Consider the following 16832-nt stretch of genomic DNA (forward strand, 5'->3'; position numbering starts at 1 on the left):
TTTTGCTCATCTGGAAGATGCCTTTAATAATTACCATAGCACTTACCACCTGACAAAAGCACCTTGTCAACTAAAATGTTGACCACTTAACAACCTCTCTACTACTTAATAACATACAACCTACTTAAATATAGGTGATGATTAGTCTCTTTGGGTCTTGGTTTTCTCAACTGTATCAAATTGCCAATAAGGTCCCTTCTAACTCTCGAATTCTATGAATGGAATATTCATGGATATGTGCTTAGATTTTAATTATTTATCTTGAAAATGATGACATTTAACTTCATGTTCTCCTCTTTGTCCACTTTATAATGCAGACAAAAATCTTTTTACGTGTGAAAGGAGAAGTTCAGCTTGGAAGATTCCATATGCGAAATCGAGATTTTATGTTGAGAAACACTTTCCTGGATGACTTAAAAACTCTGCCTACCAGTTATGAAAAGGGAGAATATTTTGGGTTTTTGGAAACTTATGGAACTCATTACAGTAGCTCTGGGAACATAGGAGGAAAATATCAATTGATATATGTGTTGGACAAAGAAGAAATGAGCAAGAAAGGTAGGACTAATCTTGGTGCTCTGCTGGATTTTTGACATGAGCTTCTTAAACTGTGAGTCATGACCCTATATGGCATTGAGTAAATGAATGTGGGGAATCACAAAAAATTTGGCAACAGTAAAAGGTTATGTATACTTATTTTATATTCCTATATACCTGAGGTCATATGAAAATTTCTTGGGCGAAAAGGGGTCACAAGTGGAAAAAGTTTAAGAATCCTTGCTTTAGACTAGGTGCCACAGTCATTTTCTCTGACTGCCCCCACCTCCCCCAAAATATGCACAGGGCAAAGTTTCCAGAAGACAAGTTCTACTACCCTGATTTTCTGAAAGAGGAGAAATATGTCTGTCTGTCTGCTCTGCTCTGCTACTTTGTCCATCAAATGAAGAATATGCTACCTCCTAGAAACTCTTCAATTTGATCATGGACCTCCCAGCAGAGAGAAAATCCTGCAAAGTATATGCAACTGAGACTTGTTGTCTAGTAGATAACAATATTGTTCCCAGAGAAATACAATTAGAGGGGCAGCTAGGTTGCGCAGTGGATAGAGCACTGGCCCTGGAGTCAGGAGGACCTGAGTTCAAAACTGGCCTCAGACACTTAACACTTACTAGCTGTGTGACCCTGGGCAAGTCACTTAACCCCAACTGCCTCACAAACAAAAAAGAAAAAAGAAAAGAAATACAATTAGAAAGATGAAAGAAATTATACAGAATCCATAGTTTCTTTTTTTCTTTTTTTTTGGGGGGGGGGCAGGGCAATGAGGTTAAGTGACTTGCCCAGGGTCACACAGCTAGTAATTCAAGTGTCTGTGGCAGGATTTGAACTCAGGTCCTCCTGAATCCAGGACCAGTGTTTTATCCACTGCACCCCCTAGCTGCCCCTAGAATCCATAGTTTCTTAAGTCTATTTTATAAAGCGACAGACTGGTTTGATTACATCCTCTTGGTTTCCTTGGTTTTCTTCAAGTCCCAGCTAAAACCCCATGTTCTTCAGGATGCTTTTCCCAATCATCTGATTCTAATTCCTTCCCTATATTATTTCCAATTTATCCTACAAATAGCTTCTTTGTATAATTTGTTTTCCTGTTGTCCCCCTCCTTGGATTGTGAGTTCCTTGAGGGTAAGGACAATCTTTTGCCTTTCCTTGGATCCCCATGCTTAGCAAATAGTAGGTACTTAATAAAATGCTTACTGACAGATTGACTTTAGGACATGGAATTCTGTGTCCAATTCAGTTCAAGTAGGGTGGAGTCCCAGAATCACTGGTTAGTTATATAGGGTGTGGAAGGGTGAGGAATCCAAGACAACACCAAGATGTCGAACCTGGGTAACCAGAAGGATGGTGGTACCCCCAACAGATATAAGAAAGTTTGGAAGAGAGGTGGGCTTGGGAAGAAAGATAATGAGTTTTTTCTTAAATACATTGAGTTTGAGATACCTGGGGGACATGCAATTTAAAATATCCATAGGCTGTTGGAAATGTCATTTCCCTTCTCTCTATGCCTCAGTTTCCTTATGTCTAAAATAAGGTCTAGAAGGCTTAGAAGAAATGGGATCATAGGATTTCCTATGAAGTTATGATTCATATGATTTTTCCCATGAAAAAGGATCATAGGATTTAGAGTTGGAAGGGACCTTAGAGGTCATAGAATTTAATCCTTTCATTTTGGAGATAAGGAAGCTGAGGCCCAAAGAGGTTAAGTGACTTACCCAGGATGATGAAGCTAGTAAGTGTCTGATTCAGAACTTGAATGCTAATCTTCCTGCCTCTGGGTCCAGTGCTGTCAGCACACCATGCTGCCTCTCTCCTACATTCCCCTGTGTAGACAAGAAGTGCATTTTATGCCCATGGTCCAGGATGTCCTCTCTCCACCATTCTTTCCTCATTCCCAATCCAACACTTTTCTGCCTAGGAATGGCAAAACAAGATGTGTTATTCACCATTAAATTGGCAAGCAGCCAAATTCCATTGGATACCACTGAGTGATGCTAATAAGGGAAGGTGCAGAAGGATAGTCATGGTACCTTCGTAAGCAGCAATAACTCCCCAGAAACAAAATAAACTTGTTTTCCTTCCCAAGTTACAAAGTCAGGGTTTATTTGAACTTGATTTAATGTATAAATCCTCTAGGAATATTCAACTGAATTGTTTTTGTAGGTCTTGAAGTACAAGATGTGCGGAGATGCCTTGGATTCGATCTGGACTTCTCTTACCAAAGTATAATTGATTTCGAAGGCAACATAAAGCATTCTAAGTGTTCAGCAGTAAACTCAAGGAAGTTAGGTACGTATGGCTCTATTCAGGCTTCTGTATGTTACCATTTACCTGTATCCTTTCTCTCAGAATAGGAGTCTCCTCTCTCACAGCATTTCTATGCATTTGGAACTGGGTCAGGATATCTCTCTTTTGATTCACGACAGAACATAACCACTTAAAAGTAAAATACTTTCTATAGGACATGACAGGGAATTAGTAACAGAATAGAAGCAAGGAAGAAAATGTTCATTAAGTACCTATTCTGTGCCAGGCACTATGTTAAGCGCTTTACACACATTATCTCAATTGATCCTCACAAAAACCCTGGGATGCTGCTATGTTATAGTCTCTATTTTACAGATGAGGAAACTGAGGTAGAGGATAAGTGATTTGTCCAGGATGGTATAGTTAGTAAGGGCCTGATGCAAGATTTTAACTCAGATCTTCCTGACTCCAGGCTTGGTGTTCTATTTACTCCACTATGCTCAAATCTCACCTCAGATACTTACTAGCTGTGTGACCCTGTCACTTAACCCCAATTGCCTCAAACATTCAGGGCCATCTCCAGTCATCCTAATGTATATCTTGCCACAGGAGCCTGGATGGCTCTGGAGGAGAGAGTGACTGGTGACTTTGCATAACCCTCCCTCGCTTAAATCCAATTCACTGCAAGTCATGACATCTCCCCGATGGTGTGGTCCTTTTGAGAATGAAGGACAGACAACAACAGCAGCAGTAACAACAACAACAAACAAACAACAACAACCACTCCACTGTGCTGTAGACTGGGGCAAGTGCTTATAGTGACATGGTGAGGTCCCAGGTTTATTCTAATTCTATTCCTTTTTTTAATTCCCCTCTGGCCACTCTGGCTAGTCTTAGGGTGTCAGTACTTTCTCCCTACCCCAGATGCTTAGAGACTTCACATCAGCTCCCTGAGGGCAGAAACTGTTCTTTTTATCCTCAGAATTTTTATTAAGGTACCTGGCATACAATAAGCACTTAATAAATGCTTGTTAACTTGACTGCATGTAGATTTTAGATCCCTTCCCTTGAATCAAAATTTACTTGTCCCAAGCCCCATATGCCCAAAGCTTTCTTCTACTTTTTCAGATCCAACCATATGTCAAAATGCACGTCCCAAGTCCAATTCTTCCAGTACCCTATTCTCCCAAGTTATCTGATAACTAATTTGAGATGAGATTATGATTATATGACTGATACTGATTTCACCCTATTCAGATAGTATTTTCATTTTAATGGTACCTTTAAATGTTTTAATCCAAAGAAGTGAATAAAGTAGGGGTTTCTAGCCTGATGGGGAAGATATCTTAGTAGATAGGGTTCTAACCTTATGAGCAGGGAGAGAAACTGGTTTGACTCCAGCACCCACTGAAGACGTCCCTAGTGTAAATCCTTTAACGGCCTTGGACTGGCATGAACTATGCCCTCCTTGACCCCCACAGGCTCTCTGTCTTTGGTCCCATTTTGTCCTTAACTATGGCCATATGTTGACCCACTCCCACAGAGGGCATATCTCCAAAATTCTTTACTCATTCAATTGAAAATCAAAATAACTACTTCTCCTTTGCCTATTTCTCCCTTGCAAGGTGCAAATTCAGACTATAACAGAGCTCCTTGTCATGTTATGGGCCCTCTTTCTGGAGCCTCTAGAACAGAAGAGCCAGAAAATGAGACCTCTTTAACAGTTGAACCAGACCCACAGACAGGAAGAGCAGTAGAAAGAGTATGAGCTTTGGAATCAGAGGAGCTGGGTTCAAATTCTGGCCATGATACGACCTTTGATATGTCCCTTGAGCAAGTCATTTAACTTTTCTGGGCCTCAGTTTTCTCCATTTCAAAAAGAGAGGATTGGACTAAATGACCTTGAAGGTTCCTTCTATCTTTAAATCTGTATGAAGTGGCTACACTTCAGGGAGTTTTTGAATCTGGGTTGGAGAGGAAATGATTAGTCCAGAAGATAGAGTGAGCTACCTTGCTTACCTATTTAAGATGGTACAGTGAGCCTGTATTTTTGCCCATTAGAGGAAGGACTTCCTAGGGTTTCTGGTCCAAAACAAACTATTTATGGCCTTGCATCTCCTGTGGAGTCCCTCCAGCTTGCTTTCATGGTATCTTGCTTGTCAAGGCCCGCTGTCTTCTAGGTCACTACTACCTCACAGAAAAGAGTCACTTCTTAGTGTGGAGCTCAGGGAGATTTTTCGATGAAACTGTGGGGGTCAAATTTAATATAGGGGGAGTTAATTGAGTGGCTCACCATAATGTTGGGGTCCTGGAAATAATGAGGGACCTCTTGGTCCAAAGCTCCCTTCCCTCTGAACTGCCTTTTTAGATATTTCTCTCAGGCCAATAAGAAAGGAGTCTAACAGCCACTTTTCCACAAACGAATCAGGTTTTATTAATAGGAATAAAATAAACAGCAAAGGTGAAATTAATAAAATCAAAGTCAAGGGAATAGGGAAAAAGAAAAATGGATAATCCCCCTAACTCTAACCTAAGTCTATACAATCCCCAAACTTGCTTCCAGTTCAGTTAATTCAAAAGAGCAGGGTTTGTATATTAACTCACCACCTGGGGTCGGTAGCTTCAATGGGAAACAACTTTGCAGCCAGGGTCAATAGGACAGACTGCCAAGAAAGAACCTCTTTCTGCCTGCTTCTGCAGCTCACACCATGGGAAAGAGAGTGTGCTCTCCTCAGTGAGTGCTTACTCTCCCTCCCCCAAAAGGGGAGGTCCTTCAAACTCAATCAGAAAGTGGTTTCTCCTCCTGACATCAGCAGCACACATCACTCAAGACAGGCCAGGTGTGGCCCATCCCAATCAGTCTGCCAAATTCCATTATTTTACCACACCTCTTTTATGCTAAAATTTCAAGCACTGAAGTCACTGATTCAGCAAGGGATAAGGAGCCATGGTAGAGTTCATCAGTTCCTTTGGACACTTACCAGCCACGATTTCTAAACCATGCCACACCATACTGACCTTTCCACCCCCAACCCCAAGAACTTTGGACTTTGCGAATGGAACAGCATAGGTTCTGGTTGGTAAGCTTTCACCTTATCTTGCCCAGAACCAGGCCTCCATACCACTTCCCATCACCAGTTATCAATGCTGCCAGTGGCATGTTTCTCCCCATACTTTTAGCTCATCTTTTGTGTTGCATTTCTGCATTAGAATGTAAGCCTCTTGAGGACAGAAACTGTATTGCTTGGTTGCTTTTGCAGTGTTTATCATTCTCCCAGAGCCTGGCACATAGTAAGTGTTTAATAAATATATTATCTAACTCTTCCTGGATGGACTAGTTTTTAGAAGGTTAAACCACATCTCCTTCACAGAAGTCCTATGTGGAAGTCACTTTAGGTTCTTAAAGACTGCAGCACAAGCTCTGGCAGGTTCTACCTATCTGAGGTGCATCAAGTACTGTCCTGGTGATAAATTGTATCGATCACTTAAGGACTAGCCTCCTGAAGATGAAGGACCATCATCAGCAATTTTGCCATTGTTCAATAAATTATTTGGTCATGAAGACCCAGAAGTCAAAGAAAAATAAAAAACAGCCCTTGGTCTTGGGCACTCAATTTTCACTTTTGCAGAGACAATATAGGATAATACAAAGGAGGGCAAGGGAGAGGCGTACAATGGAAATAAGTAGGCTCCAGTATATTAACAATAATGATATGAGATAGTATCAAACATTACATAGGAAATGTAGGATAAGAAAAAGAGGAGGGAAATTTACTACATTGTTCATACCCTTAGACAGTCAGATAGCTAGGTAGGCAGGTAGGTAGGTAGGTAGGTAGGTAGACAGATGATGGATGGACGGATAGACAGACAGACAGAGTATTTATGAAGCACTTACTTTGTACCAGGCACTGTGCTAAATTCTAGGGGACACAAAAACAAGTAAAATGACTCTTACTCTTCAAAGGCTTACATTTTAATAGAGGAGAACACATGAAGAGGAGGTAAAAAGTGAAGGGGGAGGGGGCAGCTGGGTGGTGCAGTGGATAAAGTACTGGCCCTGGATTCAGGAAGGCCTGAGTTCAAATATGACCTCAGACACTTGACACTAGCTGTGTGACCCTGGGCAAGTCACTTAACTCTCATTGCCCCACCAAAAAAAAAAAATACTCCAAAAGGGAAGGGGGAGGCTACCCATACAGGGGCAAGTCCAGTAGGTAGAACAGAATGAACCTGGAGGAAAGTGAACAGAGTGGCTGGGACTTATGATGTGGTAGTTGCAGGCAAAGCCTCACCAATCATCCTATCAGCCTCCAGGTTGAATCATCCTCAGGGGGACAATGTCCCACATGCTTTGGTGCAGTAATAGCACTATCAGGTAGCGTTCTCCTAAGAATGTCCTGTATAGTATGATATATTCATAGCAGCATCTTTTATGGTAGTAAAAGAATTTTTAGTGAAATTGGTCTCCATCAAATGGGGAATGACCAAATAAATCATGGTATATAAACAAATATTGCTATGCCATAAAAAATGACAAATGTGAGGAATTAGGAGAAACATGGGAGAATTCATATAAAGTTATTCAGAATGAAGAAAGCAGAATCAAGAAAACAAAATATATGACAAAAATAATACCAATAAATGAAGAGCTGTAAAAAATTATCTTAATCTTAGAAAATTGACAAGGAAATTTACCCTCCTTGTCTCAGTAGAGAGATAAGGACCATGGATACAAAACAAGGTGCATGCTATCAAATGTGTTTAATCTGTTGATTGGTTTTGCTTACATTTATTTTTGTTGTTGCTGTTCAGTTGAGGGCAAGGGCATGAGTTAAGGAAGAAGGATATGTAAAAACAAAAGCCAATAATAAAACTATAAGAAGAAAAATGTAGGCTGTGTTGCAAGAGTGAAAGATAATTGATGGATAGCCCAAATGCTATACCGGGACCCATGAAATGTAAAAAAGAGAAATATTTACTAGTTTGTTGGGTACGTACTCAATGGAAGCTTTGTGGAAGAACATGAACAAGAATTGCCCAGGGTGAGAAGACATATGTATGGGTTGAGTTATATGGGGACCAATTTTTAATTGGGGAGTGTTAGCTAAGAGGCTCGCTGCAATATTGGGGCAAGGAAGGAGACCGGCAGCCTCCCTCAAAACAGAACAGGATTTTTTTTAACAAGAACAAACTTAAAAAAAAAAAAAACACAAACAGGATCAGTAGGATCAAGGGAAAGGAAATAAAATGGGGAAAGGGAAATTATACAACCTCAAAAGATACCACCACCCAGGAATCAACTGAGATTATGCAACGGACCTCCTGTAGTTCCAGCGTCCAGCTAGAATGCCCAATTCTCCTTCCCCAATCCCAGAAAAACCCCACCCAGCCAATGGGATGGCTGCTCTGACAGTCACATGACTGCCCTCACTAGGTTTCTAATCATTATACTTTTGCCAGGACCATGTAGGCCTTGGCGAGTGGTGATGACGTGAGGTGCCAGAGCCCTGGCAAAGGCTACAACCAGTGGGTGGAACACCGTGTGGTTTGCAGAGCCCCAGGCCAGTGTGCACCGAGGCATAAAAACCTCAAATAACAATTAATTCTTTACAGTTACACAATCAGAGGAAATATACACGTATCCCAGATTCATTGAAGTATTAAAGTATCGTCTGTACTTCATGAGTTAGCGTAACCTAATATTGTTTATCTGGCTATGTGTCTCCTCTCACTTCTCTTGATGAATGAATCTTTTAGGCTCTCTAACATTTCCCATGCCACCTTTGGTAGCTCAGTTACTTGATTCATCCTCTGATCACCTTGTTTTGTTCTCTTCTGGTTTGGCATTTCTGGGGCATCTTGGGTGACAGCCCACCTTTTGGTGATGTTCAGTGAATCTGCTTGAGCATCCACTTTAAGGTCTTATCCTATTTGTTCCTGTACTCTGAGATTTAAAAATAAAAAATATTTTGAAAACTAAATCTCAATGAAAAAAGATAAAGTTAGAAAATTATTTATTGATAGTACTGAGAAAACTATCCTTGGTATTCCACCAGCAGCTATGCCACTTCAGCCCCATCCTCTTTCCAGAACTCTTGAGTTTCTGCTGGTGAATCCTTATGTGACCATAATAGATTTCTGTAGCATCCTTGCAGTTTTTCTGAGAAATGTGGACTCTGTATTTCAGGATCTGATGGTTTAAATTCAACTGAAGCATAATCAATTTTGCTCCAGCTGTTTATTTTAACTCAATGTGAGTGTTTTATTCAAGTATGTTTCATGTAATCAATGTATTGTTGGGTTCTCCTTTCTTTTTTCTTTTCTTTTTTTTTGGGGGGGGGCAAGGCAATGAGGGCTAAGTGACTTGCCCAGGGTCACACAGCTGGTAAGTGTCTGAGGCTAGATTTAAACTCAGGTCCTCCTGAATCCAGGGTCAATGCTTTATCCACTGCACCACCTAGCTGCCCTCTCTACTGATCTTTTCATCAGAAATGTATAGAAGTCTTCTATTTCATTAAAGATCCATTTTTTTCTGCTGTAGATTTACTTACTTTTGTTCTAAGTTACTCTTGGTTGTAAGCCTATATCCTTTTGCCTTCTGGAATATGTATTCCAAGATATCTACCCCTTTATAGTAGAAGCTGTTAAATTCTGTTTAATCCTGATCTTGCTACTTTTGTACGTAAATTCATTCTTTCTAGCTACTTGTAGCATTTTGGATCCCAGCAATGATGTTTCTGGGAGTTTTCATTTTGGATTTTCTTTCAGGAGGTAACCAGTAGATTCTTTCTATTTTCACTTTACTCTTATTCTAACATAGCTGGGGGATTTTCTTTTATCATTTCTTGAAACACTACATGATATTCAGGCTCTTGTTTTGGTCATGGTTTTCAGGATGTTAAATGATTATTAAATGATGTTTCCTTGATATGTATTACATGTTGGTTGTTTTTTATGAGTTACCTTACATTTTCTTTCATTTTTTTCAGTCCTTTCACTTTGTTGTCATATTTATTGTTGTCTCACATTGTCATTAACTTGTACTTGATGTCAAATTTTTTAAAAATCTGTTATTTGAGTAGGGTTTTGTATCTATTACACTAAGGTGTCAATTCTTCTTCCAGGTATTTCCTCCAAATCTCTCATTTCTTTTTTTCAATTCTTTCCTTTAGCACTCTCATTTAATTTGTAATATCATTTTAAAAAGTTTTTTTGGGAAAAAAATACTTGCTTTATTTCTTATAGGAGTTCAAGTTGATTTTGTAACCAAGCTGTGTTTTTGAAGCTTTGCTTGTGGATATTTTGAACTTCTTCTACTTCTAGGTTTGTGTCTTGTGCTTTCCTGGCACCATAATAGTTCTTTATCATGGGAGTCTTTTGTTTGTTCCTTTGTTTGTTTGTTTACTCATTCTTTCAGTTTACTTCTCATATTGGAACTTTGAGTTAGAAACAGTCCCTGCAGGGGCAGCTAGGTGGTGCAGTGGATAAAAGCACTGGCCCTGGATTCAGGAGGACCTAAGTTCAAATCCAGCCTCAGACACTTGATACTTACTAGCTGTGTGACCCTGGGTAAATCACTTAACCCTTATTGCCCAGTAAAAAAAAAAAAAGAAGAAGAAGAAACAGTCTCTACTTTTTTATCAGCTAGTTGGAAGGAACTGTAAGTTCAGTGTTACTGAGCTGTAAGTCAACCCTTGATGCTACAGACTCTGCCCTAGTCATTTATCCCTGAACTGAGTCCTAGAAAGATACTCTAGGATTAAAACAACATAGTTTCTGGTCACTCATGCTCCACATCTGCCTACAGGTTGAATTCAAAATCCTCCTTTGCAGTTAGAGTGTTGGAATGGTAGACTCACCCTTGGTCTGAGCCCAACATTTGAATCTAGGACCCTACATCTATTTCAGAGTAATAGGACTGCTGGCTCATACCTGTTTCACAGTATCTCTCTCAATTGTTTGATTATGAGCTGAATTCATGATCTTGATCTGAAAAAATGACCCACTGTGATTTCTCCATAGACTTCCCAATCCCTACTCAATAGGGATCTTCTTAAATCTGCGTTAGAGGAGTTTAGGAAAGAACTGGGCTGTACTTCACCACCTTTGCTGGTCTCTATCAAGAACTTCTAATTTATATCAATGATCACCCTACCACCACCACTACCACCACCATCCAATCCCATGATTCTGTCCATTGTGGGCATATGCTGTGAAAGCTAGCCAGAAGGACAATGTAGCTGAGGACAATAAGACTGATCAGTTTTTAGAGGCTGATATTTTAATTTCCCAAATTGTCATCATGTATAATTTATACCCTATTGCCATCAGGTACTCACCTATCCTGGGCTGCTACATAGCCCACATCTTCTCCAGCTTTGTTGAGCCAAGAGGAACTGAATCCTCTTCAGTTTAAAAAAAAACAAAACCTAGAAGATAACCCCAGGGTCCTCAAGTTGGAAACACAATCATGATGCAGATGGTAAAGCCCATAGTATGAGAAATATTTCTGAATATCTGCCCCTCGATCTCTTCCCTGCACTGGATAGGAAATAGATGGTGGTTGTTGGTGTCATCAAGGCTGTGGAGAAGAAAACAAGATTACCTGCAGCCATTAAAGCCAACAACAAATGAGAGTAGTGACTGAAAATGGCCAAAGCTGCCTTATCCCAAATTATCCACCTAAGCCCAGCCTCAGGCCCATCAAGCACTGACTTTCAGATCTTACTAGTATGGGATCTCCAGGAAGAACTTCTAAGAGAAAGGTCTAAATGGAAGTGCTATCAGCTCCTCACCCCCAATCCTGCCTCCTTTCCCAGGACCCACCAACTGAATTTTAAATTTATTTATTTTACTATTATATTTTTGAGACATTTCATAAACCCCATCCTGTGATTCCAGGACATCCTCCAGTGCCTATGGGGTTTTTTTTTTTGTTTTGTTTTTGTGAGGCAATTGGGGTTAAGTGACTTGCCCAGGGTCACACAGCTAGTAAGTGTGTAAAGTGTCTGAGGCTGCAGTACCTATGTTAATACCCACTATTTATCTAGTTAGAATGGTGAATTACAGAGGCATATTCACTGATAAGAAGTACATATAGATTCAAATAAGATGGAGGTCATATTAAAGTGGGTGATTTCCCACTTCCCCACCTACCCCACCATTATTAGAAGACGAGAAATATTTGTCAGTTCAAGAGGAAAGTCTACTTCCTTCTCTGGTTTTCTGCACTGACAAGACACCTCTCATTGACCATCAAAGGTATTCCACTGGGTGCCAGAGGCAGAAGGCATGACCTTAAGGACCACAGCCTTCAGACCCATCCTGATTTACTTAGATCTACATAAATAGTGTGTTCAAGGAACAATTTCACTGTGGTGTGTTGGGGGGATGGCATCCTCTGAAGGGCCACAGCAACCATCCTCCACCCCACCATGCCCCAGCCCTGGGTGTTCTTCTTCTTTACATGAGAAAAAGAACAAATCTCGAAAAAGACCACAGGGTCACTTCTGAGTCATGGAGGTGTCATCTTGAGGTTGTTTGTCACTTTGTCATCAGCCACCTGTATCATAAGAAATTGATGTACTTCTAGGGAGTAAAGAGGCTTTAGGAAGAAGCAGTTTGGGATAGAAAGACAAACTTTAAAGAATTTACCCTTCTACCCAAAATTGATCCTTTTACCTTAACCTATATAGAAGATAGAAGTAAACTACTTTCACAAATGGAAAAAAAAGCTTCTAAAAATAAGTGTTTTTATCATATAGCCATCAAAACAGTTCTGTTTTGCATGGTTAATGAAGACTTGGGGGGTCATTTTAATATTTTGGTTTAATGGTTAACTCTAGTTCAAGGAACTTTTTCCCAAGGGATTCATTAAATGAAGTATTTATTTGTATGACAGTAGTGCTTGGGAGCATGAATATATTTGTTATATTAGCATTAGAGTTTCTGCAATAAGGGGAGAAAAACCACTTGTCATATAGACTCACACATACACACATATACATGTGTTGTTGAGTTGTTTCAGTTGTATCCAACTCTTCATGATCCCTTTTGGGGTTTTCTTGGCCAAGATACAGGAGTGCTTTGCCATTTCCTTGTGCAGCTCATTTTATAGATGAGGAAACTGAGGCAAACAGGGTTAAGTGCCCAGGGTCACACAGCTAGTATCTGAGGTCGGATTTGAACTCATGGAGATGAGTCTTCCTTATTCCAAGCCCAGTGTTCTATCCAATGTGCCAACTAGCCGCCTGATTTATACCAACATGTATGTACATATATATATATATACACAAATATACACATATATGCGTACATACACATATCTATACACACATATATTCTTAATTTTATATTTGTGTCTAATATGGAGTTTATATTGTCATTATGTTTAGTTTATTCATACCACTTACCATAGACCCCTTTGAAATCTTCAAAGGTCACCTCAAATTGTCAAGATTTAGGGTAGTAAAAAGTTTTGAAAAAATGACCTTCTAGTTCTGATGTGTAATGTAAATCAAGATCCCAGCAGGCATTCCATAAATCCTTGTTTAATGATTGGTTCCATTTATGAATGAATATGCCACTCTTGCCCTCCCTCTCTGCAGATGACCAGGGCCACAAACATGTTATAGAAGATGTTATTTCACTCATAGAAGGAGGAACTCAAGAATATGCCACTCAACTCAAGGAAAAGCTGCTTCGAGGATCCGAGGTAAATGTGACCGATTTTCTCCACTGGAGCACTTCCTTAGAGAAAGCACCTGTCCTCATCAATCAAAGGGTAAGTAATTCATTGTTTCTGATGAGGTTTTCCTATGTATATTCTCATAAAGTAGAACAGAGTGTTTTCAGGAGCCCAGGTAACAAAATCACAGGATCTAAAGACTGGAATAGACTCTGAGAGGTCACTTATTTAGTTCTGTTTTTACAGAGGATCACAATGCTTTTCCAGACAATTTGTGATAATTCACACTTATCTAACCCTCAGAGGTTAGCACTGTCTTCACAAACCTGTGAGGAAGGTACTGTAAATATAACTATGCCTGCTTTACAAATGATGAAACTCAGTCTCACAGAAGTTAAATGATTTTTCCATGGTTGTGCAACTGGTACACATTGGAGCTATAACACCAAATCTGGTGTACTTTTTCACTCCACCATGATGAATCTCTATTAGTTTTAATTACTGCTAAGGAGTGAGCCACTACTTCTTCCCTCAGAGTTCTAGAGGTAGCCCTGAGTTGCTGGGGGTTGATTTCTAACACTCTCACTCACAAGCTTTGACTGGTGTGCTCCCCTTTGATTATGCAATTGGTATCAATTAACCAGCCAAACGTTGTGTGTTAATTACTTGTTGTTAATTACTTTGTAGGAGTAATTGTAATTCTTATAATTGTAATATTATAAGAGCACTTGGTATAACACTTTACCCCCAAAGTTTGTGATAAAACCTCCCACAAGTACTAGGGTCAAGGGGAAAAGTAGGCTCAAGCTTAGAGACCACATATAGAAAAGAAAGAACTCACACTTTCTAGCTCAATGGAAGGCCTTTTCTTATTTCCTGGAATCCTCAGAGATTCCTCCAATGTCCAGCACTTTGTTGAATTCTGAGCTTCTGTGTTCTTGTAGAGTCCCAAAGATCTCTTTCCTCACTTTGTCTAGTTTGACCTTGGCTTCTGGTGTAGATGTTGCTCTGAGCAATTGTTATTCCAGGGACATTCTTACCATCCCTCACTAATGATGATCCATCATCTTCTGACTTTTTTGAAACTCTCATGGTCTTCCTCTAGTCAAAGGGTGCAGAAGAGAGGGGGAACAAAGACTTCTTCCTGTTGACAGGTAGTTTATGACTTTGATTGATTTTTTTTCTTCAATAGAAGTGGAATTCTTCACATCTATTCTGCACTTTTAATTAGTGATTCCTAGAACTTAATCAAAGAAGAGTTCTCAGCTGATAAAATTAATAGGGCTAGAACATTTTATTTCTTACCTTGACAGGTGTAAAGGGGTCATGAAACTTCCCCTTTTACACATGTAACAATGCTTCAAGCACTCAACAATTCAGTCAGACTGGCCATTTTACTATTCCTTTCACACAACGTTTCATCTTCTGGAGTCTTGGGTTTGTGACTGGGGAAGCTTCAATTTGTCTTGCATTTCAAGTTGGCAGAGGGAAGATAAAAGAAGCTAATTCCACTTTAGTTTGCTGAAGTAAAAGACTCTGGGAAGACATTGGAGCTGGCAGTCTCGGTCATATCCCTATCTCCAGCCTGCTATTTTGTAGACTTCAAGGAGTTTCACTTTGGCTAAGAACCAGCTTTTGATTGGGTTGTTTTGCATTTTGTCTCCATTAAGACTCTGGGCTCTATAAGAGCAGACAGGTGGAGCAGTGGATAGAGAGCCAGACCTAGAGTTAGGAAAACCTGTGTTCAATTCCAGTCTCTGACAAAAGCTCCAATTCAGAAGAAAGGGAGCATCAGGGACTAGATAAGATAGATCCATGGGCAGGAAGGAGGGCCTCACAACCCCCCTGATCCCCAGGAGGAAAAGACTGGAACTCAACCCCCAGGTAAGGAGCAAGGGCCTTAGGTGGTCATTCCGATTCCCCCAAGAAAGAGTAAATAAAGAAAGCTTTGCATTTCTTTTTTTTGGAGGGGGGGGCAGGGCAATGAGGGTTGAGTGACTTGCCCAGGGTCACACAGCTAGTAAGTGTCAAGTGTCTGAGGCCGCATTTGAACTCAGGTCCTCCTGGATCTAGGGCCAGTGCTTTATCCACTGAGCCACCTAAAAAGAACTATTATTATGCTAGAGGTGCCCCAAGCATAAACCCAGAAATGAATAACCCTAAAACACCTACAAGCAAAGCCTTAAAGAAAAACAAAGCTTACCTACAAGATCGATTAGAATTCCAGAAGAAATAATGCACAAGGTTTAAAAGAAGTTTAAATTTTTGTTATATCTGAAATGAGAACTACAAAGGAAAGAATTAGAAAAAAATGAGAGCTAAGGAAGAAAGACCTGGAAAGAGAATTAACAGCTTAGCACGAGAGGTACAACATTTTATCTAAGGAACAGACTTCTAGAAAACTAGATTGGCCAAACAGCAATCAATGGCTCCATGAGACAACAAAAAAATAGTGAAATGAAGAAAAAAAAAATTTCTTCTGGAGGAGCAAAAGGTCAAAAATCTCAAGGAAAATGGAAAAACTCACTATCTCACAAAAAATTCTAGGAAAACTGGAGAACAGCAGTCTGGTAGAAATTAAGTTTAGACCAACATCCTATATCATATATTTTAAATGGATACCAGACATATATAAATGGTAACATAATAAACAAGGAAGAAATAACCTCTCAGATGTATGGATAGGGAAAGAATTCATGACCAAGTAAGGAATAGAGAGGATCACATAGACAATAAAAAGGATAATTTTGATTATATAAAATGAAAAAGTTTTCACACAGACAAACCAATACAGATGAGATTAGAAAGGAAACAACTGGGGGAAATTTTTGCAGGAAATTTCTCTGATAAAGGTTTCTTTCAAATATATATAAAGAATTCATTCAAATTTATAAGAACCATTCTCTAATGATAACTGGTCAAAATATACGAAAAGGCAGTTTTCTAAGGAAGAAATTCAGGCTATTTATAGTCATATAAAAATGCTTAAAATCACTAACAGAGAAATGCAAATTATGGTAACTCTGAGGTTCAACCTTACATTCAATAGATTGACAAAGTTGACAAAAAAAGAAAATGACAAATGTTGAAGGGACTGTGGGAAAACAAGTACACCGATGGACTGTTGTGGAATCTGAATTAATCCAGACATTCTGGAAAGGAATTTGCAACTCTCCCTCCCAAGTCACTTTGACCCAGTGATATCATTACTTGTCCAAAATCCTAAAAGATCAAATAAAGAGGAAAATGTACTATATGTGCAAAAAAAGTCAAAAACATTTCATCTCCTGTCTCTATCTGCCTTTACTCTGCCCAAGATGCATTCCCCATCTCACCTCCA

General features: G+C 39.6%; 1 protein-coding gene across 1 annotated transcript in view; it reads left to right on the top strand.

The window, feature by feature from the left end:
• Positions 1-16832, top strand: part of C9 (complement C9) — a 70777-nt gene that overhangs the window by 36330 nt on the left and 17615 nt on the right. Inside the window, exons 7-9 of the mRNA XM_043976030.1 lie at positions 318-558; positions 2719-2844; positions 13413-13588. Coding sequence (XP_043831965.1) covers positions 318-558; positions 2719-2844; positions 13413-13588 — 543 coding nt within the window. The remainder of the gene's footprint in view (positions 1-317; positions 559-2718; positions 2845-13412; positions 13589-16832) is intronic.

Source organism: Dromiciops gliroides, chromosome 1 (assembly GCF_019393635.1).
Source record: "Dromiciops gliroides isolate mDroGli1 chromosome 1, mDroGli1.pri, whole genome shotgun sequence".
Classification (NCBI taxonomy): Eukaryota; Metazoa; Chordata; class Mammalia; order Microbiotheria; family Microbiotheriidae; genus Dromiciops; species Dromiciops gliroides.